This window comes from Epinephelus fuscoguttatus, linkage group LG6, assembly GCF_011397635.1.
Source record: "Epinephelus fuscoguttatus linkage group LG6, E.fuscoguttatus.final_Chr_v1".
Taxonomy (NCBI): Eukaryota; Metazoa; Chordata; class Actinopteri; order Perciformes; family Serranidae; genus Epinephelus; species Epinephelus fuscoguttatus.
This window is the reverse complement of record NC_064757.1, coordinates 29,919,514-29,946,545: the sequence shown is the minus strand read 5'-3', so window position 1 is coordinate 29,946,545 and position 27,032 is coordinate 29,919,514. Positions and strand designations below refer to the sequence as shown.

Here is a 27,032-nt window from a genome sequence, read left to right as displayed (position 1 = left end):
TTCTCTATGAAATAGGGATTTGCACAGCTTTTGGAGGAATGGCGAGATCTGATGTTGCACAAGAAAACAATGCAGTTTGAATGTTTAACAGCTGTGAAGTGGTATGTGGCGATGGGGGATGATCCCAGCTCTTTCACTTTGTACAGCACAAAGAAATGCATGCTATGAATGACTGAATTCACATGTGAAAATTAATAAAAATCTTTTATGTTTTTTGCTGAAATATGGAAGGATTTTAACTCCTATAACTATCTTAATTAAAGATATTGAAGCATTTTGGGTTCCAGCAGATACAGTTTATAGTTAGTCAGTTATGTGCTTAGCATTTATCAGGGTTTGTGCACTATAACATAACCACTAATCCAGCAAAAAGAAAAGACACAGTAGGAAAAGTCAAACAACAAACACCACCTCTGTGAGCTTTTATTGCTCAGATTGTATTTCTTTCTTCTCTTTAAGTGGTCATTTTGGAGCCTTGTTTGTAGTAGTGTTATAACAGACTGGATACCAAGTGTTCATGTTCTTGTGTCTACCTCCTGTAAAAGCATGACAGATGAAACAGCGTCAGATAATGAAAAATGAACTCATACACAGGTTAAATGTGTCCACACAGCCACTAGGAGGCAAGAGTGGCCCATTGTCTGACTGACACTTGACACCACTTCATGACAACAACTTGTCTCATTTGTCCTCACATGGTGACTGCAGTTATGTTTTATGATCTGTCTGTGAGAGTGAAATCTAGATAGAATAATGTCAGTCCACGTCTGAATGTCCCAGTCCTCCCTTTTGGAACAGAAGTTGTGGAACAAAGACGATTATGAACTTATTTTTAATTGAGATGAGGTGGCAGTTAGTGGATCAGGAGGGAGCAGCAGTAATTGAGCTCATATCATTGGAACGGTGAAACTGTCTTTAATGGGCTGTGGTCGATCATTAGCTGTGTTAATTAGCTCATGAGTCCAATTAACCTCAGACCTAGACAATGTGTGCGTCAATTCCTGTGAGGAATTAAGGATTTTATTTATAGAAAGGGATATTTGTAGGCGTGTGTGTGTGTGTGTGTGTGTGTCCACGTGTCCATTTTTTTCATGTTTGTTCACAAACATCAGGCTCAGCAGGCCGAGGTTCAAAGATGAACTACTTCTCATAACCTTTAACTTTTTCCACTTTCCCCCCCAACTGTAGTGAAAAGATACTTAAAGGGACAGTTCACCGTAAAATCAAAATACATATTTTCTCTCTTACCTGTAGTGCTATTTCTCAATCTAGATTGTTCTGGTATGTGTTGCTGAGTGTTAAAGCTATTGGCTGTAGAGATGTCTGCCTTTTCTCCTTTATAATAGATCTAAATGGCACCTCCTTGGCGCCTCCTGTTGGAGGTTTTCCGGGCACATCCAAGTAGTAGGACGCCCAGAATATATAGAGTAGACCCAGGACATGTTGGAGGGAATATATATCTCATCTGGCCTGAGAATGCTTTGGGTAGGCTCAGTCACTGGTATTTGTTCATTTATAAAGCCAAACTGGTTAAACTCCCTTCATGCATTTGCACTTTGACTCAACAGATATCTGACAGTAATTATAGTCTGCGATCTGAAGATTTAGTTTTATTGTCTGTTCCTTATGCAGGGAAAGAAAGCTTTTATGTGCTGTGCTCCTCTCACTTGGAAGAACCTTCAAAGAGGTTTGAAACTACATGAATCGGTCTCTCTACCTGATTTAAAAGCTCTCATAAGTGCTAAGATGAATGAGTTGGTTGGGTCTTGTCTTTGTGGGTAGGTGTTGTAATATTTCAACATGTGTGCCTTTTATGTTTTTTTTATTGTGTGGTTGTTTGGCTGAAACTTTTTGTGTGCTGCTGTCTTGGCCAGGTCTCCCTTGTAAAAGAAATCGTTGATCTTAACAGGACTTACCTGGTTAAATATGGGTTGAATCAAAGGGCTGTAGGTTGGAACTGAGCCCAAGGCCACTGTGGCAAGGACAAGGATTTTGTGCATGGGGCGCCTGCTCTACCAGGTGAGCTAATGGGCTCCCCAAGCCAAAGAGCTTGTTGTGAGCACTTTTATGTCAACTGAGCTAGCTAACAGTACAGCTCAGCCAAGGAGGACTCCATTAATGTCTACATCTCATGCTGTCATGAGCAGGAGCCTTTCATGAGTAGATGCACATGTCCTTCTCTGCCGTGATACAGTTAGCGGGTGTACTTCAGTAGGAAGAAAATAGTTCCTATATGAAATTCCTCACAACAAGGTCTGTGGATTATCTTGAGTAACTGGTTGATGACAGCAAGAGGAGTGCCACCTAGTTCCATTATATTGGAGAGAAGGCAGACATCTCCACGGTTAATATCCTCACCTCTCAGCAACTCACACCAAAACAATCTAGATTAATAAATAGCACTACAAGTAAGAGGAAAAACATGCATTTTGGTTTGGGAATGAACTGTTCCTTTGATAAAGAAGACCGCTTATAATGTACCTCCTTCTTTTTTTCTTTAATAAAAGCTGATCAAAGTTGTACTACACTCGTGTCCACTTATGCACTGAATAATTAAATCTCCCCATTCACTTCCTGACCTCTCTGACTTTCCCGTCATCTCTAGCATGCACGGTCACGCACAACAAGCCCTTCTGTAATGATTCTCAATAGCAAGACGCAAACCAGGCCGCAGAGCTGCCTGGCCCTTTTGACCCGCGCTGCCCAGTGGTCAGCTTCATTTCCGGAGGTGACAGTAAGTAAAACGTGGCTCATTAAAGATCTCTAAGTGGCTTTTGGGTTTCTGTGTCACTCTCAGAAGAAGCTCTGGAAGTATATAAGACATGTGTGAGGAACCAAGAACAGAAGAAGCATCAAGGAGCATCTGAACTCAACACTTCTCACTCCTGCTCAAAAAGAGATTAAGCAACAGGTGAGGTTTATTTCTGCAGATTTGTATGTCTATCTTATATTTTGTGCTCAGTGGACCTTTTGTTTTGCATGTTTGGGCATTAACTAGCTTCTTTCTTTCACTCTCTCAGTAGAAATGACCGGAGCTGCTGTGTCCGCGTGCCTATTTTTTCTCCTTTCTGTATGTTCAGCGTGTTACATCTCTAACTGTCCTATCGGTGGGAAGAGGTCCATCATGGATGCTCCTCTGCGCAAGGTGAGCTGCTTTAACTTTTCTTTGCAAACTGACAAATGTTTAATAGATTCAAAGAGTTTTACACAACGGAAAAGATTTTAGTGTTGGTATTCTGGTTTACATTTGCATTTGTAGTCTGAATAGTATTGACCAAACACATTTGAGTGGCAGATAAACAGTCCGTGTGGAGAGGTGGAAAGCATTGGCTGAATCGGCTATCAGTTGATGACAATTCAGCTTTATTTTAGCTTTTTTTGAAAAGTGTATCTGCATTCATATGCAGGCATCTTTTTATAGGGGTAGGTCAATGTGATGGGTGCACTCTGGCTACCCGAGGTCTTCCGAAATATTGGCTGTGTCCCCCAGAGGCTTATCTTCCGCAGACTGGGTTCTGAGATTGTTATCTTTACAGTATACCATACCCTTTATCCTTACATCTTTGATTTTTATAAGGAACAACTCACACACAAAAAACCCTTTGACAGGGATGAAAGCTAAAGGAAGAAATGTTAAGAGGAGCAACAGAGGAGAGATACCACTTCCAGGACAGACAGACATGCAATAGAAGAGAAGAATAATGGAAAACATTTATAGAAATAACTATAGACCGTTTCAAACCAGACAACATGAACATTCTAAATGGGTCCTGTTTGAATGTATGTTAATGCAGAAGCTGACAGGAAGTAAACAGGGACCAAAGTTGTTGCCCTAGCAACAGAATAGCAATGAAACGGTCCATAGTAAAATAACATTAAATATACAGTTGTTGGTGACATGTCAACGTACCTCCTAGAACAGTTGTAGATAAAAGTTTGGACTGAAATTGTCATGCAGACAGAAAAAAGGGAATACAAATATGACATTTCATTTAGAAGAACTAAACAGACAATAACAATTTCTTCCACCAGTGCATGTCCTGTGGCCCCGGAGACAGGGGCCGCTGCTTCGGCCCTAGCATCTGCTGCGGGGAGGGCCTCGGCTGCTTGCTGGGCTCCCCGGAAACAGCTCACTGCATGGAGGAGAACTACCTGCTCACCCCCTGCCAGGCCGGAGGGAGACCTTGTGGATCTGAGGGAGGACGCTGCGCTGCTTCAGGACTCTGCTGTGATGCAGGTCAGTCAAGTCTTTAGTACACTGGAAGAAGAATTCAGAGCATTTAGCAAAATCTTCGTCAAAATAAAAGTCATGCATACAAAACTTTACTTAAGTAACACTACAGAGGTGTTAGTGTTGCTGCCAAATGTATTTACAGTGTAAAAGTAAAAGTATTATGCAGGCAAAATGGCTCCATTATTCTATATAACAATGCATTTTATTGTATATGCTCATTATAGGTAAAGTAAGAGTAACTATAGTTGTCAAATAAATGTAGTTGCATAAAATAAGTACAGTATTTCTCTCTGAATTGTGGTGGAGTAGAAGTAAAATACTGATACCTCAGAGCTGAATAAATGTACTCGTAATCTATGTAATTTGATTTATTTATGTGATTTTCTAGTGTCTTTCTATTCTATTATAATCTTTCATTTAGCTAAAAGGTGAAGATTGCTGTTTCTCTGTCAAGAAATGTTTGATCACAACAAGTTGAGATACATTTTAATATATTATTTTACTGATGCTGCCAGAATTAGAGGTTTGATTTCTATTAGAGACACTCATATTTTCAAATGCAATATCTCTTGTCGGTGTAAAGTGCACTTAGAAAGGCAGCATACTGCTACTTCCATCACTGTGAACTGTGCTGGGATCATTTGCCCTCTTGCACTAATAAGGTTCATGGTCACAAAACCTGATAACAACACATCGTAAAGTGTATCGTTGCAGTAACATACTACCATGTTGCTAACTCCTCCTTTATTTGTTTTTGTCAAACCCTGTCACAGAGAGCTGCACCACAGACCAATCCTGCCTCATCGAGGAGGAAGGAGACGACCAAACCAGCCAATTCGAAGGCAGCGACCCCGGTGACATCATCCTCAGGCTCCTGCATCTGGCCGGTCACACTTCTCCTCATAGAGTTCACCAATGAGCTGCTCCTGGCGCAGAGGTCTCATGGGAAACTCTTCAGCCGTAGAGTCAACATGGGACTTGTAGTTGTAGTTCATATAGCTGTATATCTATGTTTGTCATTTTCCCCTTCTGTAGAGTGCCTTTGTCAATATATTTTTATGTATGAAAATAGGGATGAATACTGACAGTGGTCATCCAGATATCTGCATGTTGAAATAAAGTTTTGAGAGAGTATATGTTGTTGGGTTTTTTTGTATTATTCTACGGACTGAAACTCATAAAAACTTCACTGAGTGTAGACAGTTTCAAACCCTCTAAATGATTTTCGCTATACGGGAAAGAACAAGTCAGCATAAAGCTTATCAGGCTGCAGTGTTACACTATATTCTACTATCACCAAATGTACAAAGCCCACAGCCATCTTTATCTTGTCAGATGTTCAGCTTTGCATAATCCTGTATCTGTCCTCTGTGTGAATCCAAAGGATCCTCACATGATGATGATGATGTGTGTGTGTGTGTGTGTGTGTGTGTGTGTGTGTGTGTGTGTGTGTGCTTTCGTGGCAACACCGGTGACACAATGTCACTGTTGCAACAGCTACGACGGTTATCTTGTACGGTCATCACTCACCTTTGATCAATTTTTTGTACTTCATAGTAATCAGCTCTAGTTCAGTGCTCGAGGTGAACAGTGAACAAATGAAATATAAACACAGCAGATTGAAGAATTATCACTGGGAAACACTGATGACAGATTATTGACATATATGCTTGTCTCCATCATTTTGTTGTATCTCAGTCTGCTCTGTGAGAGCTATCTATTTTTTTAGATATCTTATCTTAAATAGTGCCCTGATCACCTGAGTAAAGTACCTTTGTAATGAGGTTATGAAGTCACTATTCACCAGCTAAATGAAGACATATGTCAGTGCTAAACCCAGCCGGCCACTAACGCCATTAGACGTTGATATTTGGCTAAATATAAGATGAATTTAGTCAGGTAACCAAATTGAATGTCAGGATATGTGATGCCAAAGTCGATTTTACATAAAATTCTGACGACAAAAATGGGTCAGTTATGTAAAACCCCATAGGCCTGATTTTATTTTTTCAAATCATTGAGTATATTGTAAGGAAAGATCGCTCCCTAACTGTTCAAACTTTTCCCTTGTTATTTTTTTTTTTTTGTATTATTTTATTTATTTATTTATTTATTTATTTATTTTTTCTATTTTAATGTATTTTATCGAACATCTGATGTACGCATACAGTTTAAGTTTAATGTTAAATTCCAATAAAAAAGTAAATTACAAAAAAATAAAAATAAAAATACTGACCACAGATGACACTAATATTTTGCAGGCTTTGTAGCTGTATTGTTAAGTAACCAAAATCCAACATCTTTCAAATGTCTCATGCTAATCGCATCTTGGCGTAGAATAATTACATTTTTTAGAGCTTCTGTTCTGACGTAAGAGTCCAATGCCTTTCTGAAGTCATAGAGATGTCTGGTGCCAGCTGGAAAACCTTGTTATGAAGTATAAAACATATAATAAAGTATACAATTATATGTGTGTATCTTAAATGTGTATATTAGAGCAGGAGCACTGTGAAAGTAACAGGAACGTTGTGGTGGAAAACTGCCAGTTGTTAACCTCGAATGAAGAGCAACCTTTATCTGATTTTTATAAAGTTTTTATCCTTTTTTTTTTGCACGAATATATGAAACCTTAATTCATTTTTTTCTTTTCAAAATGTTATCTGTGTTTTCTCTGTTATAGACAAAGTAAGGGAAAATGTTTCCCCTGATATACCTCGATTGCTTGCAGGCAAACTTTAAAAAGTATGACATTCAGCTCTCAAAGACAAAAAATGTCTTCTGTAAAACTCCATCTTAGATATTATTTCACATAAAGGTGCACCGAAAAAAGACAAGAAAAACTTAGTATATAAGAATTTAGAACAGGACAGAAGGGGAGTTATGAAAGAATTGGCTAAAGGAAAAACAAAAGGGGGAAAGCAGAGAGAAAGGATGAAAAGAAGGAACAGAAAGTGGAGGAAGGAAAGAAAGCAAACCTGAGCAGTGTGTCCACTCAGCAGCTTTTAGAGGTTCGATTCGTGCAGTGTCATCAGATGTTCGTGTGACTCTGAATGAGATCATTACATTCTTTTTCCACGCATGAACCACAAGTGACCAGCATTTTGACTTCAAAATACTGCACACACTATTTTCACCTCTGTGTTAATGGTTGTCTAACTTCAGTCTCGTCACCCTGCACCTCTTTTATCTCTCTCTTATCTGTTGTGGTGGATCTTGAAGTGGGCTGGAGTTGCCTTAATTTGAGACACCTGGGGTTAATGATTGCAGTACTGCCAGTGTGAGAGTATAAAACAGGCAGCAAGCCACTTCTCACTCTTACCTTCTCTGTCTGCAACCATGTCTTTCTCTGGAAAGTACCAGCTGGAGTCTCAGGAGAACTTTGAGCCTTTCATGAAGGCCGTTGGTAAGAATTAAACTTTCTTTGATAAATGTTTTAAAATCAGTATCTTTAGAAGTGTTTATACTGTAGTTTTTTTAGAGTGTTTGTTACTAGGCTGTTCACTGACAAAGTTGGAACATGGAAAGTTTTGGCAATTACACAATCAGCCAACTTGTCAAACTGTCAGCTAAGGAATTGCAACATTAAGTTTTCTTACGCAGTTGCTTCTCTACCTTAAGGTATCCCTGATGAGCTCATCCAGAAAGGCAAAGACATTAAGAGCATCTCTGAGATTGAGGAGAATGGTGACGACTTCAAAGTGACCATCACCACTGGCTCAAAGGTCATCGTCAACACCTTCACCATTGGAAAGGAGGCAGAGCTGGAGACCCTCACTGGGGAGAAGGCCAAGGTAAGAGCTGATACTAAATTTAGTGATTCATTTAAAAGATGACCCCCCCCCCCCCCCCAAAAAAAAATTACTGAACACTGGTCAAGAATTGCACAACTTCCTGATTTAAAAATTAACCTCTAATCTGCCTCTATAAAAGGGGGTGGTTCATCGTGATGGCAACAAGCTGAAGGTCTCCCTGAAGGGAATCGAATCCGTCACAGAACTGGTGGATGGGAACACGATTGCCAATGTGAGTAGACAAATCTAATTTCTGCAATTCACTGTTGCAAGACTCTTCAGCTTTATAATTTCTTTTTTTTTTCTCCCCTCAGACTATGACTCTTGGCAACATTGTATACAAGAGGATAAGCAAACGTGTGTAAATGTGCACTTGGGATAATAAAAACATAAAAAGGCACAGCTGTCTCTGTCTCTTTGAACTAAACTGGCACTGAATGTCAAAGTAGATGCTGGCAGGTGTCACTTCCAACATCAAATGAGCCGTTAATCGATGTGACGTAGCTTGAACTGGTGAAAGGTCACTTTTCCTGACTGCAGGGAGTTGAGTGAACTGATTACATAATAGAAAATGTGTTTTTAAAGGGGCTACTTCAACTCTTGTTGGAATTGTACAAAAACTAGAATTGCGCACCACATCTGCACATGGCTTGTGTGACTTCCTCTCTCAACAGAGGAAGCGGCAGTATAGAATTGGACCATGTCTGGAAGTGGAAAGCTTCACAAGATGAATGAAACTGACAATTGGGGGTTGCCAGTTGTATGACTTACAGATTTGTATGCTGGAGGGTTGAGCTGACATGGAACAGGGTGCAGAAACACCCAGTGGACAGCAGGGGTAGTCTGACTTGCTGCAGAAAAAGGGTGGTGACCTGTGCAGGGAGTCGAGGCACCACCTGCTGATAAGTGTGGGGACTTTACCCAGCAGCTGGGTACAGTCAAAAGCTAGTGGCCCCAACAGTATTCAGCTTGTACACATAGTTTGGCAATATCTGTTAGCACTGAGTTTTCTGGCTTCTCAAAAGGTTGCTTTCCCTAGATGGGTTTCAGCTGTCAAACACACTGCTTCCATAAAATGCCTCTGTCTAAACCCTTTTGGGCCACACTGCATTACATGTAAAAGTTGGAGAGACTGAATACAATTGTAAAATTGTCTCCCTTTAATTTTGGCTCCTACACTTTACATACTCAAACAGTTAATATCAAACTTGTTTTGTACTCTGAAATTGTCTGCAATACTGCCCACTTCATGAATATGCTACCTTGTTTAAAAGAAGGCTGAAACAATTGACACCTTTTTCCATGTGGCAAACTGCATAAAACTGATTCGTCCCAGGATGTGGTGCCATAGCCGCTGATACAACTGCTAAATTTTGGCAAGGGAACAACTGGAATGGCCACTTTAAGATCTCATGATATCTGACTTAAAATGGGTTCTAGGTGTACCCATGAGCCTCCTAAACTTGGAAGGCCTGTTCCCAGTTAATGTTTATCCCTAACCAGGTACTTTCAAATTAAAGCTGTTTGTCCTTTGAAAAGAACAACCAGCCCTCTTTGAAGAACAAATAAATGCCCTTTTTGAAGAGCAATTGGATGCCTAACATGGAAAGATGTGTAATGTATTAAAACAGGACTGCTGTGGAACTCAGTGTTAATTGTACCAGTGTTGGTCTGTATTGGTCTATGCACATTTTTAAGTAATATTGGCTGCAAGACAAGAAACCAAGTATATCAGTTTGCAATTCCATAACTCCTGACTGTTATAACTCGCCCATACTTCAACAGTGTATAATTCCTGAAATGTGGTTACAGCTTTTGGTTTTGGTGTGCCACCTAAAGATTTTCAGTACCTCCATCTGGCCACCCTGTGAAAAACATCCTGGGGGTGCCACTGCCCAGGTGTAACGGTGACTGTAGTACACTGGCAGGCTTTTCAAACTGCCAATTTAAGCAAGGGTTTGCTGGTCCTGCTCCGGAGGTCACAAGGTGGGTTCAAAAGTTGTCAGCGTGACATGGAGCTACGTAAGCAATAGAATTTAGGATGTTATATGAGTAACATGCTTCAACTGACATTCAACCCAGGGCTAGCAGAAGTGCAGTGTGACTTAAGTAACGCAGGTAAACTGTGTGTGTGTGTGTGTGTGTGTGTGTGTGTGTGTGTGTGTGGAAAGGGGCAAAATTAGCCCTGGGCTGAGAATGCAGAAGAAAAGCCCATGGGTTGGTGTATTGAAAGGGGAGTACTGGGATTAAAAGTCTTTCAAACAAAGGATAATAAGTAACAATCTCAATGAAACATCACTTTCATCACATGTGTGCAGGCAACAAGTGTTAAAAAGCTGGAGGCATTCTTGAGTGTTGGGAGTTAAAACTTTGCCTTATTCAGGGTTTAAGTATTAAATACTGTTGATGCTCTGGGACACAGTTGGAACCAACCATTTAACAAGAACATTCTGTAATTTAAGGACTTTGTGTTCCTGCTAATGAGGTACCTTCAGTGCATAATTAAGAAAAAGAACATGTCTTTCTACATTATGAATTTCTGTAGTGAAAGTTGGAGTATTAAAAACAAAATGCACAAGTTTGAAGTGGCATCATTTTAATGAAAAGCGTAACTACAAAAGTGACAAACAGAAAATGATCATGTGACTAAATGTGTAGACGCACACACCAACACTCAGAAAACTGTTGACAGTAAACATTAGGAGTTTCTTTTGATCGGTTTACTTCCTCCGGTGGAAGAGATTCTTGATTCCCTCCTCCACAGACATGGGTTCGTGCATCATGGTCATTGGTTTGTTCTTCAGAGCTGCCTCCCTCATACTGTGGTAAACGTACTCGTTCTGCTTGAACATCCTCAGCTCCATTTCTGTCTGCATGCGCATCGCCTGTGGACATATCAGGAAGGACACATCAGCACAAAAAACGTTGACTTGTAAGTTAGCTATGGTCAGCCTCAAGGATATTGTGATCATAACAATTCAAATTCAACCAATCTTTTCTGCACATCCTTGAAATTTTGTCAGACCACAAAACCGGCTTCCTTGTTTCTGGTTTTGAAGATGCAGACGTGTCACACAAATGTCTCACATTTACCAGTAAAAATGACTGCTAAAAACTGCCAGGCAATTCCCTGATGTTCTGCATGAAAGTGGAGTTGAACTGTTTAACATGATATGCAACATAATGTTGTGGCGAAACACTTTCCGACCACAAAACACACCCGCAGAATGGCTAAATCGTGTAAATAAAGACACAACAAATCACCATGACAGAGGCTGTTGCATCTAGATCTATTACAAGTACTGAAAGAATCTAGATGAGTTACACTGAATATGCATAGTTAATAGTAACGTTAGTGTAGTATAAATCATAAACACTGGTACAAGTTGCCTTCAATTTTTAATAATTTAAAAAATGCCCAAAAACAATACAACATGACTGGAATTTTTTTTTTAGAAAAGGTGGATGTAGTTCAGTAGACCGAAAATAGTTCCAACATGAAACTGCTCACAACAAGGTCTGTGGATTATTTTGAGTAACCAGGTCATGATTTCTGGAAAAAGACATTGCTGTTGAGTTTAGGCATTTACCTCCAGGTCCTTGGTGATGGGATGCGTTGCGCCGTGGGTGATCATGAGAATGGCGTAGGCCTTGCAGATCATCCCGTGGCCGACCTCAATCTCCCCAGCTTGCCAGTGTGCCACTCCTGCTCGCAATGCAGCCATACCGAGAGCAGCATTGTTCGGGTGGTACAGTTTCCTGTCAGGGGAAGATATTTATTTTATTTGAGTAGTTATTAACTGATTGTTTTTTACACTAGAGACTCAGTGTGTTTATCATAATGACTGGACAGAAATAGAGCCTTATGTGTACCACACCAGATATCTCAGTATCTCTGCACTCACATGTATCCGTCCACCATTTTGCGGGCATAATCTGCAGCATCATTGAAGAACTGCAGGTAAGCTTGCACCTCACTCAGTGTGCTCCATATCCTCAGCTGGTAGATGTGAGTGTCAGCCAAAACGGGCTCTGTTTTCGCTATGCATTCCTTGCAGATTTTTACCACCTGAAGAGAAACAAACAACATGATAAGAAAAATCTTAAAAAAAAACATGGAAGTAGGATAGAGCACTGGTGAGGAAAAAAAGGAAATAAGGCTTGAATTCTGTTGTGTGATAACAAAAATATATATTTATGGAGCTACTTAATCTGTGTTTTGTTAGTGTTGTAAATGATTTGACACAATACCTCATGGTAGTCTCCATTTAATCGAGCTTTGTCCATCTTCTCCAGCATTTGATAGCAGTAATCTGTTGCCTCTTTCACCTCTGCCTCTGTAGGCTATGGGACACATTGATCACATTTTAATGAGGGAATCAAGAACTGCTGCACCACTCATCACGTAACACACTGACATGCACTCTAATATTCCACCATCATTCTAATTTTTACACTATTCTGAATTTAAGACATATGTGATATGCTGGTGTTATTCAGGCTTTAGGAGCATTGTTTGGGCATGTTTACAGCACATTTGCACACAGCAGCACATAGCCTTTTGCCTGTTTATGGTGGACTCAGTGTGATTTCATGGATGCATTGTACACTTGAACAGTTTCCAAGGCTGGGGTAGAGATGCATGCCCACAAGAAAAGCCCACATTGTTGGTTTAAAGAAGAAACACACCTTCTTTCAAACATTATGAAAGACTTGGATATTAACAGGTTTTTAAATGTGCAAATTTTGCACTGCTGACATTTTAAATATGGTCGAAGGAATGAAAGAGGGACCTATAGAGTCTCTCTGGCAACCAAAAATGTATTTAAGAAGTCCTTCATCCCGAGTGCCATCAGTATCCTTAACTCAACCAAATGATTGATTGAGTTTTAAACCACAGACACACAATGTGCTGATTTAAGGTGTTACGTGTTTTGTAATGACACTATTTGCTTGCCTTATGGACTGTTTGCTTTACAATGTTGTCTTTTGTGTTTGGTGAGCCGAAGACAAATTTCCAACCATGGTGGACAATAAAGATATATTCTATTCTATTTTGGAATAGGGGCAAAAACTTGTGCAAACATCACCATGCAAGAGCACACACTATTTCTTTTGAGAAACCCAGGGTTGCCTTGACTAAGTCCATAAAGGCAAAGGCCTGATAATTTTTATCTTAAGAAGACCTTTGACCTGCTGATTGGGTCCTGTCCAAGACCTGAATGTGTATTTTGCTAATAGTTTCCTCTCATATATGATTAAAAGACAATTCATAGTTTTTATGGTCATTATCAGGCATGCAAAGCTGGCATATCATAACAGCTGTGGTCAACACATCAAAGTTATATAGTTTAAAATAAACCAATACACTCCTTGAACTTGTTTTCTGCTGATAGTTCCTGACACATGCTATTTATAACTTCTGACCCACACTTATAATCTACAATACACTACACAGTGTGTGTGGTGTGTGTGCGTGTGTGTGTGTGTGTGGTTCACAGATTAAGATAATGTCAAGCCGTATCATTCAAGGACAAGGAATTGCTCCACTTTTATGGCGTGCATTGATTTACACATCTCAGAGTATTAAATGGAACTGATCATTTGCACCAGTTAAACTATAAACGATATAATATAAAATGGATAAGATAATAATTCCTGCCACGTGGTAAAACATTGTCTTGAAGTACGTTTTTTCTCTACCTCAAATGAGGGTGTATGTTTTCTATGAAACAGGAGGTTTGGGGGTCTCAGCCAGAAAATTTTGAGCATTAAACATTTAATTTCCTGCATTCTGGTGAACATTTTATGCACCAATTTGTGCCCTTTCTGCATCCATTGGTGTTTATGTTTTTCAAAGTAAAAGTCCTTTCATGTTTTTATTGGGAGGGACAAAGGCACTTGTTCTAAATATTGAGGGAGACGTGTTCCCTGAAAAATCTACACCTATGACCTCACATGGGTGAATGCACGTCGTTACACATAGTTTGGAAGTTGAATCCACTGAGGGTTATCTTGGCTTAAAATAGTCCCTGCGGCGCTGCGTCTCATGTTTCTCATCTGCCCTTATCACTTGTGTCAGTACTTGTACATGTAGTGAGAGATTTTGTCCTTTCCTGCCTTGCGCAGTACAAAAATTAATCTCCTGGTTCATGAAACTCAACATTAAACTCAACACAAAGACAAACATGTACAGAGACACAAACCTTGACTCCGTCCACCTCCCTTCCTGCCAGCTTTAAGTCGTCTTTGGTGTGGTTCTTGCAGTGCTCACACGTGCAGTCAAAGAAGTATTGTGCTTTCAGCTTCCTTCGTCTCTCCTCTGACAAATTCAAGTAGTCCACATATGAGACTGTCAGCTCCTCTCCCTCTTCAATCTTACCTAAAGAGCGCAGTTCAATCCTGAAGAAGAGAAACACAGTTAAATAGGAGCAGAATTTAATTTGTCATTTACTGTTTTTGTTTGATGGTGAAACCCTGCTCCACAATGTGGCTTTCAGTTCAGTCAGTCCAGTTGAAGGATTGACGGAATCAGTGTTAATAAAGATTATTTCACACTTAAGCCAAAATTCAGCTCATTAATTCTGTGAATGAATTTGAATTTATTGACGTTAAAGCAGCTGAATATTTTATACAAGTCTGGACCATTTTTAGTAGATATTTACTTTCATTTATTGTTTAGTTAATTTAATTTTTTCCCATTTGATTTGTTTTATTTCTTGAGAAATGAAGGATTTATAGGCACATATAACAAATGTTTGAAAAAACTACTCTAGAATGGCTGACAAGGGCACACGTACTACAAAACAAAACATTTCCCTCACGCGAAGTGTGCTGCAACTTCAGAAACAGTGCCAGTTCAAAAACAAATCCGAAAATCGAGAAACAAATATCAATGAAATATGCTACAAATGAAAAAATGTGCAGCAAAACAAATACATCAGCAGCAAGCACGCTGCAAATGTACACTCCCAACTCATTTAATACCAATGGTCAGTGGCCTTACTTGTCAAAATATGTTGCTTTAGTAACCTCTCCTGGGTCACTTTTGGATGCTCAAGGAAGACATGTCAATTTAAAGACGTGTCGTTTCAAAATAAAGTTCCGTTTTCATGGGAAATGCAGGCCTACAGTTTCCACTCATTTCCACTCATGCATACAGTCTCTTTTCAAAATAAACTTAGATAAGGCTGTTAGCAGCCTGGGTAGAGTCAGCCTGTGGCCCTTTGCTGCATACAAGGCTGTTGCCGCAGCAGCATCCATTAAAGGCAAAAATGCCCAAAAACATATTTTTAAAAAAAGAAAAAAAAGAAGAAGCTACTTGGAAAGTTGTTTTTAGTCTAACTTCCTTAGGTTTCTGTAAAAAACAAATGTGGTTAGGTTTAAGAAAAAACTTCAAAACGGTTTGGCACAAAATATGTATGTTTGTTACTAACGTTGCATCACGTCAGGTGACATTCGTCACCTCACACCTAACACATCACATCTCATACCTCACACCTAAAGGGTGGCACCGAGGGCCACTGACTTTGTTTGACTATATGCAGCACATTTTTTCATTTACAGGAAGTTTCTGGCATTGGCATTCTTTCCGACACTGCAGCAGGTTTCTCCTAATAGAGTAGTAATAATAATAATAATATTATTAATAATACATTGTATTTACATAGCGCATTTCCGGATACTCAGCGACACTTTACAGAGAACAACAACACGGTCAAAAAAAAAATGCATCGGCAGGTAGAGAGGGAAATAATGCAGAAAGGGGCAAAATACACTGAATTTAGAGGTTGTAGGCAGTTTTGAAATGTGCGTTTTAAGGGTTTTCTTGAAGGTGGAGAATGAGGAGGAGTCTCTGAAGTCTTTAGGGAGTGAGTTCCAGAGGGTGGGAGCAGCAACGGAAAAGGCCCTGTCCCTCCAGGTGCAGTGGTTAGTCCTGGTGGGGGCTGTTTGAGTGCATTTGCCGTTGTCAGCCACCATATTATCCATATTTAGTAAATGTTAAAAAATGCAAAAAATGTAATAAAGGGCTTAAATATGAAGTACTTAAGGATATTTAACTTAAAAAATAATAACTATGTGGAAATATAGTTTAAGTCTGGCGTTACACGGTGTTAGAGGTGAACTAATGACGGTTGTTATAAATGAGAAACGCTTCTAATAGACAGCAATCTGTGACATGATGGACGGACAAACATTGTAATCACACGTGGACAAGCACACAAAGTGACAAACCAGCAGCACGAGGAAAACTTTGTGTGGACAGAACAAACTCATACCAGCCTTTTGTTATACTAAATAGGCTGAGTAAAGGTTAGAGCATTCAAGTAGCATGATAGCATATTTACGTATAAAACCTACAGTGCATACTACAGGGCACTACTGACTGTGGATGGGAGTGGGTGGGGGGATGGCAGTTATTTAGTGTGATAGTCTCAATGGTGCTTTAATATATAACACTTTAGAAAGGCTGAGGTTGAGGTAACGCACCTCCGTTGAGAATGAAACATAGTATTCACAGCCGATTGACTGAAAGACAAACAGGAAGCAGTTTTACACCAAATACAACCTGACAAACACACATTCACGCACAATAGCACGCAAACACATACACACACACAAAACTCTGAAAACATTTGCAATGAGCTGAATAAAATTACATTTTTAAAGGACAGAGAAAACAAAAGTGTTGTTTTGTTTTGTTTGTTTGACTTACTTGCCGTGGTTGAGGATCACAGTGCAGTTGGGCCAGCAGTCATGATTCACTAAACACAAATTTGGGAAGAGACCAACTCCCACTGCCTGGAGGCCCCTCTGGTCGCTCAAAGTGAAACCGTTACAGTTAATCTGAGAGAAAGAGGGGAAACATTAATGTGGACACAGAGCTGTTAAATGTGCGAGAAAAACAATTGAGGGTGTTTTTGCAACTTGTGTACAGTGAGATTAAAAAAAAAGTATTCTTCATTGTTTGCTTTAGATTTTCCTTTCATTTTTAAAGGGACAGTTCACCCCCAAAATCCAAATTACATTCTTCCTCTTTGCTGTAGAGCTATTCAGGTTGTTTTGGTGTGAGTTGCCGAGTGTTGGAGATATCGACTGTAGAGATGTCTGCCTTCTCTCGAATATAATGGAACTAGATGGCTTGTGGTGCTCAAAGCAGCCCCGAAATTCATTTGAAAAGCTCAACAGCAATGTCTCTTTCCAGACATCATGACCTGGTTACTCAAGATAATCCACAGACCTTATTGTGAGCGGTTTCCTGTAGGAACTATTTTCTGTCTACTGAACTACACCCACCCACTATATCACCACAGAACAGGAAACATACATCTACTCATGGATGAGAAGCTTGTGCTCGTGACAGCACAAGATGTAAACATTAATATCGTCCTCCTCGGCTGAGCTGTAACATTAGTTAGCGTAGCAATAGATGCACCATTCCTTCTGCACAGTGATACAGTTGGTGGGCAGAAAGAAAATAGTTCCTCAGTGAAACTGCTCACAACAAGGTCTGTGGATTGTCTTGAGTAACCAGGTCATGATTTATGGGAAGAGACATTGTTGTTGAGTTTTTCAGATGTATTTTTGAACACTTTGAGCACCACAAGCTGAGTGCCATCTAGTTCCATTATATTGGAGAGAAGGCAGAAATCTCTACAGCCGATAACACTCACAACTCACACCAAAACAATCTAGACTGATAAATAGCATCACAGGCAAGAGGAAAAATATGTATTTTGATTTTGGGGTGAACTGCCCATTTATGGACAAAAATAAATCAATGTCAAACCAACATGTAATTCCTACTATTGTACGCAGTCACAAGATAAATCTAAAGGGTATTAAGGTGATAAACTGGATATGAAATGAGCACAAATTCTTCAGCAACACAAATTATGTTTGTCTTTCTTTTTAGTGTGGAATACTTCAGGCCTCTCAAATGTTTGTAAATGAAACCGTATTTAAAGGGAATATAGCTCTTTGGTCAAACTACTGTATAAATTATATTACTTCACTTTGTCACAAGATGAAAAGGCTGGGAACCACATGTCCCATTGTAAACTAGAACTGCAGCCATTTCTTTTCTTTTTTTCCTGAATTTTAAGCCCTTTACTACCCTTAGTGGGTTGATTAAAGGTTAACTTGGGCAGTTTTGTCAACTCATGACATCTATCACCAGGTTAGCCACTTGTAGATACCACACATGATCTGCACTCCAGGGTGTATAAACTCCTCTGTTTGTTGTTATTACAGCTGAGACATGTTGCCAAGCACAGACAGATATAACTTTTGTGAATATTTAACATTTACTATCAACCGGGTGCTTCATGTTCCAGCTGTCCTTCCACTTTAAAATTAAATATACAACTTGTGTCGTAAACTAAGATATGAAAAAACATGCCTGAGTGTACCACTGCTTTTTACTGCTTTGTGCTGCTGGTGAACATGAAAATATTTGATTTTACGAGTTGACAAGGACAAATGAAGACTCTGTGAGGCCGGACTGTCTAATTTGGTGCAGAGGAGCAGGTTCAGCTCCCTGTCTTTCTGTCCTCTGAGGAACAAAGCCCCTGATTTGGGACACAACTTGAGAAAATGAGACATGGCCAATAAAGTGACAACACATATAAACTCACCACTCCAAATAAATGTGACACACTGTCAATCGTGTGCTGCTTGCTGGTACGCGGCCAGTAGTCCAGGAAGTTGTGGATGTCCACTTTTAAGTCCTGCATCTCCTCTTCTGGCATCTCAGTAATGTGGTCCTCCAGCTCCTCCAGTGTGACCAGCTGCATGTCTGACATCACACTCCCATCTTTGTCGAGGCGCCACAGGATACGGGCCGCCAAACTAAAGAAGACAGGGCACTTAGGGTCACCATTACATCGGACACACATTACTGAGACTAATATTTTTATTGACACTAACAAAACATATCTGGGTTCTTAAGGTAAAAAAACAAAACAATTGATGTGGCAGAAATAAACACTGTGCACAGTGGCATGAAAAAGATCCAATTCCACTTGCTGTTGCCCTAAGCATTAATATTTTCTGATCAAAATCAACATTGCACCTTCTTTTCTGATTTAGTAGGACAGATAACCAATCATACACTGTGAAAAACAGCCTAGTCACCAAGAAAAAACATTGGCGTTGTACGTTTCTTCATACCACAGATATGTTACATTTGTACATTTCATATATAGCATATCAATGTTTTTAATGTTTGTGATGTAGTATATGAGCTAATTCTGTCATCTGTAGGTAGAAGGGATGATGGATGGCGAGACACATTTTTTGGCGACCCTTCCTGGCGTTTTCACTGGTGTTTGTGGCACAGACACACTGTTGTGTGTCCTGGTAGAGTTTGAGCAACCAAACCTGAGTGTCTCTGCTTCTCCACCGGCTTTTGAGCCACCAAATGTGGGTGTTTCATCAAAATTTGATCTTTGCCTATCCATAACCAACTCGTTTTTGTGCCCAAACCAACCACACCTTCACTGCAGCATTGTTGAGAAACGTAATGTTTCAACATATCCACTACAAAATAATGTACAAATGCAGAAATGTACAATGCAGTCCTTCACTGTCTGCGTGCAGGCACGTAAGGAGGCTCTAGGGTGTCTGAAGGTTAAGACACTGCAGAGCGAGACCTTATGGATGTTTGGACCCCTCTGTTAGGTGCATCTGTGTGACGTGTGAAGTACACTATATAAGCCTGAATCATTGCTCTGTTAAGTTACGTTTTAGGAATGTCTTTGTCCATGCACATGTAATGTGCCAAAAGCGAATTTATTTTTAGTTTATTTATTATTATTATAATTTATTGTTTAATTATTTATTATTCATCCAAATGAGGATTGACCGAAAGTAAAGTACAGTTTTGTCTACATTACAAAGAAAAACTAGAGTAATTCTTTCTCTTAGTCTGTGGGTTATTAACCTGTATATTGTTGACAAAAAAGAAAAGAAAAGAAAACTAAGCATCAACACCTTTTTATCACCCCCCAGTTCCCTCCACTTACCGGATGTTCTCGTTCGGAGCTTTGCCATAAGCTTTGATGGCACCACATTCTTGCTTGTGTTCGGCCCACCCGGCACGCTGGCAAGTTCTGTCACAATAATGAGCAAATTTGCACTGGCCGCACCTCTGTAGCTTGTCTTGTCTGCGGAAACAGCTGTGGCAAATACGCTCTGTTAGACTGCAGAAAAAGAGAGGAAAGAGAAAAAGGAAAGAGGTTATAATCAATATATTACAGCACATGTATACTGTAGATACAATAGTCTGAGAGATAGTCGTCAAAGAGGAGTTAAGCATGTTGGCTGTACTTTACTGGTGGACAAGTACTTTTTCTCTTTCTACCAATTTGAAGACAGTCTTTCAGCTGAGAGTTCATTCTTTCTTTCCAGATCACATCATGTCATCACAAAGTATTCTCAACTTGATGTTCCCAGTCTTCCTCAGAAAAATTACCACTAGAATGAGGTATGCTTCTGACTGTAAAATCTGGCTTGTCATGTTATATAAAACCACATTTTAACCACACCTTAATTTTCTTGTATTTCACACCCTGTTCTCACTCAGACCTCTGTATGAAGATATTTTCAAAAGATCCCCTAGATATCGTATTGGATATTCTGGCACTAAAGGACAATACAACTAAACATAAAAGTCTGAAACTTTCGTCCGTTATAATTTTGTCCTCTACATTTGATGGTTGGTTTGTCCCTTTCACAATCCATCACAAACAACACTGTTGACAGTATGTGATGAAATGATGCATCCCATCTTTGCTTTGAAAGTGATCCCACCATTTTCAAGTTAGTGACTTTTGTTTCTGATTGTCTCAGAGAGGGTTATTGACATTTACTGCTTGTTCTTTCATGTTACCAGCATTATGTAAAAATGTCCACCTAAGGACCAAAATCAGACTCTACAGACTTCCACAACAGGAAATTGTAAGACATTGTGGTTACACTGTAAATCTAGAGAAATAAATTACAAAAACATACATTGTTCAGCTGCGGAAACGCCCCCATAAGGGCCAGATCTGAGCACATCCCCCACCACTGAGCATCCACATCCACTCTTTGCATCATCACTGTACCTGTCAAACACAACAGCTGCAATGCTGGGCTCGGAGAAGATGACATCTCCAGCCCAAAACTCCTTGGTCCCCTTCAGGCCCCTCCCCTTTCCAGGTGAGTCAAATATTGCCACGTTCTCCATGGTAGCTGTGCTGGTTCCTGAGATGCCGGTGAGCAGTGAGTGAACGTGTGAGAGAAGAACGTTTCAGAGTGAGAGGGAAGCTAAATGCAGCGTTCGGGTATTTGAGGAACTCGTAGACCAATCTGTGCCTCCTGAGTTCAAGAGTGACAACTGCACATTCCACACCCGAGGTACTAAAATAGCCATCCACCTCTTGAACTGTACCAACAGACACAGAGAATGGGTGGGTGTGGATTTGTCTCATGAGACTAGTGAAATGTAAAATGTTTTGATCTGTCAATAAAACCAACCAGCGTCACCTGGAAATACCACCACTAAAACTGGACGTCATTCCCTCAGATTTGTTTCTTTATTTGAATTAGTAGTGATACTTTTTTGCTTTTTGGCTTGTTAGTTAGCAGAAATCCCCCCACCCCCGACCATGAACTGGTAGGTGCCTGGTCCCTGAGGGTTATTTTTGGCCCTCAGTTGGGGCTGTCTGTCAAGAGTCCATGGTGACGTTGGACAGCTGCGAGAAGTTGACAGAAACAGAGCTGGTCTATCTCTCTGTCTCTACCCTGTTCTGGTGCTTTCTATGACTTACTCCCTCTCTCTATCTGTAATTACATCATGAGTTGCAACACAACACTGTCCAGCAGGGGACCAGCTTGAGCTCCCCAGACCCCACATACCATTTATGAGTGGACTACCAGGTTTGGCCCCCACATGTGCGACAAAGACGGACTGACACACAGACATACTGTACATATCAAGCTGTTCTCATTCAGGTCAAATAAAGACACTTTGTCAGGCCTCATACTGATGCAGAGGGCACCCTATGGTGTATCTATTTGACGCACAACAGTCGCCATTAGGTTTGAGCAACAAAACTACTTGGTTAGGTTTAGAAACAGATCATGTTTTGGAATATAATGTGATGGAAATAAATCACGTTTAATGCCAGTGCACGATAACTGTACATAAATTGGGTTTTGTTACCTTAAAACCACATTGACCTTTGCTTCCACATGGGACACCACCTCTGGTTTCCTGGTTGAAAGTCTGTTTTTGTTTGACGTGTCTGACTCCCCTCCCTCCCTGCCCACATGGACTTTCTTTTTCTTTATACATAATCAGTTGCTCTCAGCATCAAGACTTGCTGTGGATTTGAGTTCGTCGAAAGCCTAGTGTGTCTCATAAAGATGCTAAAGGGAGTCGGTGAAGATTCTCAGTCATCCAGGTCATGGTAATCGTAAGTGCTAATATCATAGGCAACTGGACTTGCTTGCGTTTTTTGAAGACGTTTCACATCTCATCCAAGAAGCTTCTTCAGTTCTAATTGACTGGTATGAAGTTGCAGGCTATAAACCCTGTGTGGGTGGGAACCCTTGCAGGGTCGTAGGGGTCACGTGAGCTCTTAGTTTCTTGGTTTCAGCTCTTAGTTTAGAGCTCACGTGACCCCTACAACTCTGCAAAGGTTCCCACCCACATAGGGTTTATAGCCTGCAACTTTGTACCAGTCAATTAGAACTGAAGAAGCTTCTTGGATGAGAGGCGAAGCGTCTTCAAAAAACGCAAGCAAGTACAGTTACCTATGATATTAGTGCTTACAATGCTAAAGGGAGCCATTGGCGTCAACATCACATGCCAAGGGGCGTAACACAGCAGTAGTATCTAAAGCCCTGGGAACATATTCACATTAAAACTCCCATATGTGCATACATCCTCACATTTTTATTCACACTTTGTCTGCTTGGTGTGTATCGCAGTGCTTCACAGACCAAGTATTAGCCAGTATCTGTTAACCACACTTCATTAAAGTCTGTACTAACCCTTTAACTTGAAGGTTTCAGTTGTATCTCTGCCATGCATTGTACCCACAGTACTCTTTCTTTATGTCACTCCCAATATGACCATTTGTATATCAAATACTCACCCTGTGTTATGTTCAATTCCTGAGGAAAACACTGTGAACAAAGAACCCCAAACTGGAGACAATTCTTGTGCAGTATAATCCAAGTCTCATTTATCCAGTCGTACGTTTCATACTTCCCAAACAAGTGCATTTTTGGTAAAACCTTACTATTTAAAACACTTCCACATTAACAGTCTCACACACAGACATGTAGTGTAACTGTGCTGTTTATACAGATGTGTTCAAAATATGCATTTACCAAGAATGCATGTGTTTGGGAAGAACTGAGCATACGACTGTATGAATGACACTTGAATTACACTGCATAAGTGGCATGAGAGTTTGTAAAACAGATGTTTCGATATAGTTTTACTGTTGTTGTTGAACACCCCTATGACTTCAGTTCATAAGGAATGTTTTTTTAATTTTCCGTTCACCGTAGAGGCATGGGAGAGAAATTATCTTCCTGAATTAAACGTAACAGTGGTGAGTACCAGTATTTCTTTAATAAAAGTTGGCTGCAGACTCCTGGCAGAGTAACAGATGATAATTGACACCTTTTAACCTTCAAATTTCCTTCTGCATGTCTGTGTCCATTGGACCTGAAGGAAACCAGGAAGACAATATCATATGTTGCCTCTTGTGCTCTATATTACATGTATACTAGATGGTTAAATTTCGAGGTACAGTATATCCTTTCAGCTTCTTTTCTTTTTCTTTTCTCAAAGCTTTTATAGTCCTCTCCATGCTGGTTACCAGGTATGTGATTCATTGTATGTGACTTAAAACAGCCTGCCAATATGTTATGTCTGTATGCGTATATGTGCATGTACAGAGCTTAGAGAGCTTGTTGAACGTAACAAATGGGAATGAGAGAAGCATGGTGAAGAAACATATGCATATATACATTGTCTGATTTTTAAAAACAAACAAAATGTATGATTCACACAAGGTTTTTTATGTGTGCTCTGTGCTTTTTGTTATTTGTGGAGGCAGAGATATACAAAGAGCTGGGGTCCACCTTAGAGGAGCTAGGTGTTACAGCGCCTCATACTGGCCAAAGGGTGCCAGAAAATCCCAAGAGACCTGCGAGATCCAGGTACTCCTCACTGCAGTGTCTGTTCCCACCATGATTACAGCAGTGTTGCAGCTGTGGAAGGCCCAGTACACCACTGCCCCCTCGTGGACAGTCCTATAAGTGTAACAGAAACAGAGGCCTCCTCTTCAGAGATTTGCCAGTTCAGTTGTATACAGCATAAAGACTGCACTGGCTTATAGATGAGTGGTTAACCATACTGTAGACAACACACTACCCTAACCTACATATAGAAAACTGGGTTTGGGAGTAAGTAAATGCATCATATCAGAGGATCACACTGAACTACAAGTGTCCAGTGAGAGGATAAAAACTGAACCAAAATCTCCTTCAGTTGCACACATAATCCTGTAGCCTTGACATGTTTGTATACAGGATTTCTTTCCACAAAAGGAAATGCTTTTGAGTTTTTGATGTACCTATGTGTGCTTTGGGCCTTGGATGTTTCTCTCCAACCCTGCAGGGGGCACACTGGTGCTGCTCACTGCTTCAGCAGGTAAAGAAAGGGAAGAGCAAAAGAGAAAAATGAGCTCCAGTATGTGCAGATGATTATTACTATACATCTATGAGGGTGTAAGGTAGCAGATGAGGATATAAATACCATATAAATACCTTTTATATAAATGCTAAAATACAACAGTAGAAAGTATAACGGGGGGAAAGTGATGCTTAAACAATTTAAAACAACTGAAATGTAAATCCAGAGAAGTCTGTTTCACAGTGGAGATTAATGACTTGTTGTAGTTTTACAGTATTGTTGTCTCCTCTTATTCAGTTGTGGTGTTGTAGCACGTAAAAAATGCCAACAGGAGGAGAAACACTCAAACCAAGAGAATTTAAGAAAGCTCAGGACACAAAGTTATAAAATTATCAGGAACAAGAGCTCCACAATGAACAGCTGGATAAAATACTGAGTAAAAGAAACGTGCATTGTTGTGTGTGTGCAAGTCCCTAAAAACTAATCAAGTATTAATATCAAAACAACAAAACTGGAAGTAAATAAGAGGGGAAACAGAGAGAGTGGGGAAAGGGAAGCTGCTATCTAACAAAAGGTCAGGTCACACAGATATAAGACAGAATATAAAAAAAGAAGAAGAGGCCTTGAGGAAATGCAAAGTTAAGATGATAAGCAGTCACAACGAGCATCACAACCCGACTGAGTGAGTGACACATCTGTTACAGACTGCTGAGGAGCAGAAGGATCCTTCTTTTTATTGGACACAAAACCAGGACAACATGTTCAATACTGAGTTAAATTACATAAGATCAGTCAAGACATTTCACTCCAATTTTTAAATGTTTTTATAGCTAAGACTATTAATTATGCTATTAATTATTACATGTGGGGAGTGGAGATTGAAAGAACAGGGTGTTTACCAGCCAGGATGGGCCGAACAAAAGAGGCTTTTGAGTTCAGTTATAAGAAGTGTAGGATCCAGTACCAGGATCCATTTGTAGCTTGAGTCAAGAGACATTAATATGATATGAATTAAATTTGCAGAAACGTACAATGCCAACATTTTCTTCTGGATCTGCACTGAGCAGGTAATAAAAATCAGGATATCTTCACATTTGCAGCATTGTTTTTAAAAAAATCTGTCAGCTCACAAGTTGCCTAACTTTATGGAAGTACAGGATTAAAATGCTGGGGTGCACCTTTAAGTAGATATCAGAGGTGAAACGTAACAAAGTACATTTACTTAATTACTATCCTTAAGTACACATTTGAGGTACTTGAACTTTACTTGAGTCTTTTCTTTTTGTGCCATTCTCTGTTTTTCCCTATTCCCTATCCCTATTCCCTACAATAATTTGACCACTTAAGTTACTTTACAAATAAATATTTTTGCATATATGAAGAGCTTATAAAGTATGATGATTCGTTATGAATCAAACTACCCAACAGTATGCACATGTACAGCTGAAACGATTAGTCGATTATCATTTGAGGAAATTACTCAGCAAATATTCTGATTATGGTTTAAGTCATTTTTCACGCAAAAACATTTCAAGGTTCCAGCTTTACAAATGTGAAAATGTATTGCTTTTTCTTTCAGTTTTTTTTTTTTTTTTATCAATTTCAAGTCATTTTGATGTTTGGTCTGTTCATTGGACAAATCAAACATTGTGAGGATGTCACTCTGGGCTCTGGGTAATGGTTTTGTTTTCACAGTTTTTGCAAACCAAACAATCAGTCAATTACTGGAAAAAATAATCAGCAGATGAATCCATGATGAAAATAAGAACTTGTTGTAGTCCTGTAAAAAACAGTTACAAAATCAGCTCCACCACAACCAACTAGGAAAATCCTGCTTTTACATGAATGCATAATTAATAATAATAATAATAACTTTATTTGTGGAGGACTTTTCAAGCTGAAAGCACTCATACTCATATATACCTGCATGCATACATATACACATTGCTGCAAATACATACACTCCCAATAAGTCTATCAACTGTAACAGTACCTTTTCAGATGAGATTTAAAGATGTGAACAAAGTCAGTTGATTTGATGCTCAGTGGGAAGCTGTTCCAAAGCCTAATGTAATAATAATATAGTATTTAGTATATATACTATATCTATTTATTACATATATTATATCTTTGTATTATATCAATATATTATTTACAGTACATATACATATAGTATAACAGTCACAGGGGTCATTTTCTGAACTGAGTGCTTTTACTTTCAATACATTTCTTACTTTAACAATTCTAATGCAGGACTTGGTAACTGTAATGTAGTATTTTTACTGTGTAATATTAGTACTTTTACTCA

The 27,032-nt window shown here is 39.6% G+C and overlaps 3 protein-coding genes across 5 annotated transcripts; 2 read left to right on the top strand and 1 right to left on the bottom strand.

The window, feature by feature from the left end:
- Positions 1 to 2,815: 2,815 nt before the first annotated feature.
- oxt (oxytocin) lies at positions 2,816 to 5,269 on the top strand. 2 transcript variants are annotated; one of them, XM_049579862.1, is made up of 4 exons: positions 2,816 to 2,911; positions 3,024 to 3,145; positions 4,033 to 4,237; positions 5,008 to 5,269. In XM_049579862.1, the coding sequence occupies exons 2-4, from the start codon at positions 3,026 to 3,028 to the stop codon at positions 5,151 to 5,153; spliced, it is 471 nt and encodes a 156-aa protein (XP_049435819.1). In that variant the 5' UTR covers positions 2,816 to 2,911; positions 3,024 to 3,025; the 3' UTR covers positions 5,154 to 5,269. The 2 variants fall into 2 exon arrangements, with proteins under 2 accessions (XP_049435819.1, XP_049435820.1); XM_049579863.1 differs by having other exon boundaries at positions 2,853 to 2,911; positions 3,021 to 3,145.
- Positions 5,270 to 7,479: 2,210 nt separating this feature from the next.
- Positions 7,480 to 8,425, top strand: LOC125890939 (fatty acid-binding protein, liver-type). Its single transcript, XM_049579865.1, has 4 exons — positions 7,480 to 7,637; positions 7,853 to 8,025; positions 8,165 to 8,257; positions 8,340 to 8,425. The coding sequence occupies exons 1-4, from the start codon at positions 7,571 to 7,573 to the stop codon at positions 8,388 to 8,390; spliced, it is 384 nt and encodes a 127-aa protein (XP_049435822.1). The 5' UTR covers positions 7,480 to 7,570; the 3' UTR covers positions 8,391 to 8,425.
- Positions 8,426 to 10,604: 2,179 nt separating this feature from the next.
- On the bottom strand, positions 10,605 to 21,392 carry smyd1b (SET and MYND domain containing 1b). 2 transcript variants are annotated; one of them, XM_049579849.1, is made up of 10 exons: positions 21,135 to 21,392; positions 20,052 to 20,228; positions 18,663 to 18,876; positions 16,742 to 16,872; positions 16,516 to 16,554; positions 14,232 to 14,427; positions 12,277 to 12,369; positions 11,931 to 12,094; positions 11,616 to 11,784; positions 10,605 to 10,910 (listed from the first exon to the last, which is right to left on the bottom strand). In XM_049579849.1, exons 1-10 carry the CDS (start codon positions 21,254 to 21,256, stop codon positions 10,746 to 10,748), a joined length of 1,470 nt encoding a protein of 489 aa, XP_049435806.1. In that variant the 5' UTR covers positions 21,257 to 21,392; the 3' UTR covers positions 10,605 to 10,745. The 2 variants fall into 2 exon arrangements, with proteins under 2 accessions (XP_049435806.1, XP_049435807.1); XM_049579850.1 differs by lacking the exon at positions 16,516 to 16,554.
- Positions 21,393 to 27,032: the final 5,640 nt, after the last annotated feature.

What these genes read in the sequence shown, in the direction of transcription:
- oxt (XM_049579862.1), top strand. Translation starts at nt 3,026, where the DNA reads ATGACCGGAGCTGCTGTGTCCGCGTGCCTATTTTTTCTCCTTTCTGTA. An exon ending in TGGATGCTCCTCTGCGCAAG is followed by an intron (nt 3,146 to 4,032) that starts GTGAGCTGCTTT and finishes TTCTTCCACCAG; the next exon opens with TGCATGTCCTGTGGCCCCGG. An exon ending in AGGACTCTGCTGTGATGCAG is followed by an intron (nt 4,238 to 5,007) that starts GTCAGTCAAGTC and finishes ACCCTGTCACAG; the next exon opens with AGAGCTGCACCACAGACCAA.
- LOC125890939 (XM_049579865.1), top strand. Translation starts at nt 7,571, where the DNA reads ATGTCTTTCTCTGGAAAGTACCAGCTGGAGTCTCAGGAGAACTTTGAG. An exon ending in GCCTTTCATGAAGGCCGTTG is followed by an intron (nt 7,638 to 7,852) that starts GTAAGAATTAAA and finishes CTCTACCTTAAG; the next exon opens with GTATCCCTGATGAGCTCATC. An exon ending in TCACTGGGGAGAAGGCCAAG is followed by an intron (nt 8,026 to 8,164) that starts GTAAGAGCTGAT and finishes CCTCTATAAAAG; the next exon opens with GGGGTGGTTCATCGTGATGG.
- smyd1b (XM_049579849.1), bottom strand. Translation starts at nt 21,256, where the DNA reads ATGGAGAACGTGGCAATATTTGACTCACCTGGAAAGGGGAGGGGCCTG. An exon ending in TAAATGGAGACTACCATGAG is followed by an intron (nt 12,095 to 12,276) that starts GTATTGTGTCAA and finishes GTTTCTCTTCAG; the next exon opens with GTGGTAAAAATCTGCAAGGA. An exon ending in CCATCACCAAGGACCTGGAG is followed by an intron (nt 10,911 to 11,615) that starts GTAAATGCCTAA and finishes ATATGTCCACAG; the next exon opens with GCGATGCGCATGCAGACAGA.